Here is a 6,281-nt window from a genome sequence, read left to right on the forward strand (position 1 = left end):
GTGCGCTGGCAGACGTTCGCCAACGCCTCAACGCACTCTGCAGATGCGCAGACCACGCGGTCAGCGCTCTTCCCCTCTGCTCCGTCCACGGGCGCGAGACAGAAGCGGCACTGGCGTGCCGTCCCGTCCACGAACTTCTTCGTCGGCCGGAACTCAACGATGCTGCGAAGGTTCACGGGATCAACTGGGAAGCAAAGACAGCAAGCAACAACCCGGCAGAGTTTGTGAGTCCTCGGTTTGGATGGGCGAGCGTGCCATACAGGTCAAGGTGGCGAATGCACAGTCCACATGCTGGCAGTGCACGCAATGCTGCGGGCGTGTGCGCACTGCAGTGATGAGCGGCACAAAGTATGGCCCAAGGAGCGTACGGTGGCCTTGGCCCATGAATTGTTGCTGCCTCACCGAGAATAAGGAAGGATGGCTGCTTGATGCGCGTGTATCCGTCGTTCCACTCCACAGACAGCGTCTCAATCTGGTCAATGTCCTTGCGCTCGTGGTTCCGCTGCGCACGAGGGAGACACCCATCAGCACGTGAGCAAATGCGTCGTGGGCGGAAAGGCGAAACCCGACAAGTGCAGGCAGGCGAGCGGTTTCCTGAAACACAAACAAACAAACCAACAAAACCAACAAAACCAACAAACAAAACCAAACCAACAAACAAACAAAACCAACAAACAAACAAAACCAACAAACAAATAAACTAAGTAAACCAAACAAACCAAACAATTCACACACACACACACACCTTTGACGGGTGCAAGTGCGCAAATTTGTCGCAATAAGTGCAGTAGTGGGCGTGGCAGGTGTGGCAAAACACAGCTGCAGCCGTGACACCGTCGTCGTGATGTTGACACAAAAACGTATTGCCCTATTTGTTGGCCGCGTGTGGAATCAGCGGACCCATGAGTGAGTGTCAGCGTACTCATGAGTGAGTCGGGAACATCAATGGGCAAACACTTGCACAACGCACGCACACACACACACACACACACACACACGTACACATGCACATACACATATACACGCACACATACACATATACACGCACGTACACATACACATATACACGCACGTACACAACACTCCATCCCCCTTGCCTCTCCTCCAAGCAACCAACCTCTAGCTGGCGAATGGTCTTGTTGATGCCACCAACGGTGGTCTTGGTGAGGACGGCGAGGGCGGCAGCTGCAAGCCACGTGGAGTAGTCGCCAAAGAGCCCAAACATCGACTCCACCTCGCCCTCCACCGTCCGTGCCCGATGGTTCAGATCAAGCAGCAGCGAAGCCAGCTCATCCTACGCCACGTGTGCGTGTGTGGCGGGGGAGGGGGGATGTGCGAGTTTGTGGCATGTCAGAAACCAAAGGGAAACGTGTTATTGGTACTACCCAGAAGCCTTGTACTGACACGCACACACATACACACACGCATGCACACACACTCACGCTTACATACGAACCTTGACTTCCTTCTGCCAGGCGGAGGTGCGAAGGAGGAACGAGACGAGGCCAACAATGTCTTTGAAGGCGCCCGCACAGTCCCCGGCCACCTGCCACGACGACACCTGCTGCTTGATGCGCCGCGCCGCCTCCACCAAGTGCGTGTCCGCGTCTGCGTTATCGGTGGTTTTCGCGGTTGCTGCTGTCGGATCAATAGACGCCTGCCGCGAGAGGCCGAGCGACGCTGTCTGTGACGGCAAACAGTGCTCCTCCACACCACACAGCTGCTTCAACGACAGCTGTTGCGTCGTGCTCGTCAGCCCACCGCCCTCCTCAGACAACCGGAAGCGCAGCTAAAACGGGAGATGTGCATGCATGCGCATGCCTGTGTGTGAGTAACAACACAAAACGTAAACAAGCAAGGGGGATGTCAAGCCACACACCAAAGCATCGGCGGCCCACCAAATAAACAAAATTAAGCGCCACACACACACACACACACACACACACACACACACACACACACACACACACACACACACACACACACACACACACACACACACACACACACACAAAACACAACGCACGTCGCAAGTACACGCGCAACACCACCCGCACCTGGACTTGGATGATCTTGGCAACAGCGGCGAGAAGCATGCGCACGTGGGAGACGGCGATTGCGGTGCCAGCAAAGGACACCACGTCCACCTTGGGCAGCGACGGGTATTTTTGGCGTGGCGCAATCACCCGCAGCAGGTTGACTGCGGCAGACTGCACGCGTGTCGATGCGCAATGCACGAGCTGGTAGAGGAGTTTCAGCACGGCCATGGAGGGCACGGCAGAGGCGCTGCGAGACAGCGCGTCCCTGAGAAGATCCAGCAGCTCAAGCACGTATTCCTCGCGGCTCTCAAGCTCCAACGCTTCCTCCTGCTGCGTGTCCGTGTCGCTGCCACTGTGCTCGGCCGGTGAGCTGCAGCACGCCTCCACCACCGCCGCCGTCTCAACCTTCAGCCCGCGCACAATGTGCTTGAGCATCTGCGTCTGCAGCGGGCCCGTGTTGAGCGCCGTGTCTCGGTTCAGCAAGCCCAGCAGCTCCTCGTCCCCCGCGCCCCCGCGCCCAATCAGCGTCTGGGCGTCGGACTTGAGCAAGCCCGCGCTCAGAAGCTTGAACAGCACTAGCGCATCGCAGTGGATCGGGTGGCCCATAGTCGCTTCGTTGCTCAGCGCGCGCGACCCAGCGCCGCAGCACACGCGTACCTGGCGCACCCGCACCTCCGACCGGCTCTTCAGCACCAGCTTCAGCTCCACAACAGCGTCGAGCTTCCCCGACGACTGCGCAGGGCACTCGAGCATCAGCCACATGGGCCGCTTGCTTGCGGACGGCACCGGCACAGACACGGGCTTGTCCATGCCAGAGGACGTCAGGTCCTGCAGCTCAATTGCAGTCGGAATGCGGTCACGAGGGTCGCGCGTGGGGTCCACGTGCACATACACGGCTTTGGGCGGGCCAACGTTTGGGCCAACCTTCTCCCGCAGGACGGCCGGGTCGAGCGTAAGCTTGATCCAGTTGACCGAGAATCCGCCCTGCGCCTGCCACATCGTGTCCGTTCGCCCGTCAACCAGCGACCCAGCCATGTCCGGCTGGCTGCTCACGGAGACCTTGGCGTGCGGGGTCACATCGATCTCGTCCTCGCCAAAGATGGCCCCATCGGCGTCTTCCTCTGCTTCCGCCTCAGTGTTGACATCGCCGGCGTTGGCGTGTGAAACGGAGACGCTCGTCCTTGCCGTGGCGTTCGTGCTTGTTGCGGTTGTTGTCGCTTTGCTGCTGTCACCGCCACTGTCACCACCGTCACCACCGTCACCACCATCACCACGACTACCATCCGGCCCCTTGCCCTTCGCTGTTGTCTCGTCTTCCTCCACTTCGTCCTCCTTTAATTCTTCCACCTTGCCCTCCTGGCCTTCCTCTCCCCTCACATGTGCTTCATCTTCGTTTTCCTTCTTGTCAGCTGTCACCTCTGCCAGCGGCTCGTCGTTCCCTCCCGCCGTCTCCGCGCCCCCTTGCTTGCCTGCGCCACCGCCAACATCAGCAACTGCACTGGACGTGCGTGTGCGCGAGATTGTGGTTGTCCCGCGCCGCGGCGACGGTGCAGCAGATGGCGACGACCGCTCCTCCATCAGCAGCAGTTTGCTCAGCCACGACAGCACGTGTGTCCCCTGCAGCAGCTGCGGCTCGCCCTCCGCCACGCGCGGCAGCGCCCAGCACCGGATGGCCAGCCGCTGCAACGGGTGCGCTGGCGGGAGGCTTGTGCCCATGTGCGCCACCATGCTCAGGAACTGGATCAGGGCCGTCCGACTCGCGCGCAGCTCAAGGCCGTGCCCGAGATCAAGCGTGTGGATGGCGTTCACAGACTCCTCAAGCAAGTTCAGCTTTCGGCGCTTGGCGGTGACCCCGGCCTGGCTGTCCTCAGTGCCACGACCATCGGCGTTCTTGGGCTTGTCGCCTTCACCATCATCATCATCATCACCACCACCACCATCGCCTTGCTTCTTGCCCTTCTTGTCCCTGTTGCCCTGGTGCTGCTTGTTGTCCTTGTCCTCGCCATCCTTTCCGTCCTGCTGCTTGCGCGCATCGGCCTTGTTGGCCTGGTCTCCCTTGCTGCTGCCACTGCCCTTTTCCTCCTCGCCCACACCACCGTCTTCTGCTGCCGGGGTTTCCGCATCGTCCTCATCGTAGTACGTTGTTGCCGTCGATCGCGTCGCAAACAGGCTCGAAAACGCTGACAGCACCGACGCCAGCACGTCCACCCGCGTGGTGGTGCGCGCCAGAAAGTTGAGCACGCCAATGCTTGTCCAGGGCGACATTGCTGCGTCCTCCGTGTCACCAAACGCGCGCTGCCAGTCCTCGGTGCTCGCGCCCTCCCGCACGCGCGCCACCAGCACCTGCACCTCCTCAAAGAACTCAAGCATGTCCTTGACGCTGCGGGCAATCCCCAGGGCGCTGCCTGCGGGGGCCCCCGTTGCCGCTGTCGCAGGCACGGGCGTCTCGACGGAGGAGAAGCGGCGCAGGCCCGCGCGACGCGGCGATGGCGGGGCATCTGATGACGAGGGCGTCCGCAGCAGCCCAACAGAGGATGACAGCTGCCTGCTCGGCGACGTGCTGACGCCCGCGCCCATCAGCTCCAGCGCGGAGAAAGGCTCTGCCTCCAGCGGGTGCTGCAGGGCGGAGAGGCTGTGGCTGGCGAGCGCGGGCTCAAAACGCAACAGCTCCGACGTGACGCTTGCCAGCCGCGAGAGCTCCTCGGCAGACTTCTGCCCAATGCGTGACAGCTGCACGTGCCCGAGCACAAACGCGGCGTCCTCGACCAGGCGGTGCAGGGCCGGCGTGGCCTCGGAGGCCGTGGTAGCATACCGGCGCACAAGCTCGCGTGGGACAAGGCAGGTGAAGGAGGACAGCTCCAGGCCAATCCTGATCTGCAAGGACACGAGGTCCTGTGGTGGAGCATCAGAGGGAACCATCCACGGCAGGAGCGGCGACTGCTGCGTCAGGGCAAGGTACTCTGGCCAGCCAAACGAACCCAGTCTTGGGAAGTTGACAAACGACACGCTGCGCCCTGCAGTGAGTGGGAAAGGTGGTGGCGGGCGAATGAAAGCGACGCAGTGAGTGTGTTGTGCGCAGTAGCATGTACGTGTGCATGTTTGAGTGCACGTGCGCGCGTGTGTGTGTGTGTTGTCGAATATGTGTGTGGTGAACATGTGTACGTGCGTGCTAAACTATGTGTGTGTTTGTGTGTTGTGTTGAACAGTGTCAGGCATTCACGGTGTCAGTGCGTGCATGCGTACCATGAGCGGCCGCGGTGCCGACGGGGAAGACGCGAAGCGGCGCCAAGGAGTCCAGGGTGACAAGCTGGTTCTCCGTGTTGACAACGGGAACATCAACGTACACCGCCGTGCTGTCCTGGTCTTCGCTGGCGAGGCGCCCAGGAACAATCACCGATGCATCACAGGTTGGATCATACCGCATCACGCCATCCTTCGCCGTGACATGTGCAAGATGAACCTCAACCACAAGCCCGTGCAGACTGGACGGCGCTTGCGCATGCGCCAGCAGACGCGCTATTATGCGTGCCACGTGGAAGGAGAAAAGGCAGGGTGAAACACACGCAGGATATGGGTTTGGGACAATCGAGTATGTGTGCGCGTGTTCGTGTGTTCGTGTGTTTGTGTGTTCGTGTTCAGCAAGAATCACGACACAGCCGCGTGAAAAGGCACGCACAGGCATTCAAGCACAGGTACACAGACATTCAAGCATTCACACACAGACAAGACATACACACGCGCCCGCACACACGATACCTTGCATGGTGTGGGAGAAAAGGTTGACCAGGCACGCCGTGTTGCATTCTGCGGAGGCACTGAGGACTTCGGATTCATCGTACATGCGCGCATACATCTTCTGCTTCGCGTACACGGGCACATCCCTCAATGGCAGGAACTTGCTCGCTTCCAACACATCCTCCGCCTGCCGCCGGCGCGCGCACACACACACACACACACACACACACACACACACACACACACACACACACACACACGACGGAAGACCGAGCACGTGCTGTTGGACGGATGCAACACGATGTCTTTGAACTGATGCGCATGCTGATGATAATCCTGCACCAGTACGTGAAGAAGGGGGGATACATGATCATTCATGCGCGCGCTGAGCTCACGGGGATGGTGGTCACACACACACTTTCACGGACACCTGCTCTACTGCCTCATGTGATTACCGCACCTGCTGTAACTGATATGTAGCTCGGGTGCTCCTGACGCTGCGTGGGG

The 6,281-nt window shown here is 60.1% G+C and overlaps 1 protein-coding gene across 1 annotated transcript in view; it reads right to left on the reverse strand.

The window, feature by feature from the left end:
- The window catches only part of PTSG_02092 (highwire), a 22,196-nt gene that overhangs the window by 2,399 nt on the left and 13,516 nt on the right, over nt 1–6,281 (reverse strand). Inside the window, exons 23-30 of the mRNA XM_004996520.1 lie at nt 5,796–5,961; nt 5,283–5,555; nt 2,058–5,053; nt 1,457–1,789; nt 1,118–1,294; nt 746–868; nt 403–502; nt 1–184 (exon numbers count right to left, since the gene is read on the reverse strand). The exon at nt 1–184 is cut by the window's left edge and continues 161 nt beyond it. Coding sequence (XP_004996577.1) covers nt 1–184; nt 403–502; nt 746–868; nt 1,118–1,294; nt 1,457–1,789; nt 2,058–5,053; nt 5,283–5,555; nt 5,796–5,961 — 4,352 coding nt within the window. The remainder of the gene's footprint in view (nt 185–402; nt 503–745; nt 869–1,117; nt 1,295–1,456; nt 1,790–2,057; nt 5,054–5,282; nt 5,556–5,795; nt 5,962–6,281) is intronic.

The sequence above is a fragment of the Salpingoeca rosetta genome (assembly GCF_000188695.1).
Source record: "Salpingoeca rosetta unplaced genomic scaffold supercont1.5, whole genome shotgun sequence".
Lineage (NCBI taxonomy): Eukaryota > Choanoflagellata > Craspedida > Salpingoecidae > Salpingoeca > Salpingoeca rosetta.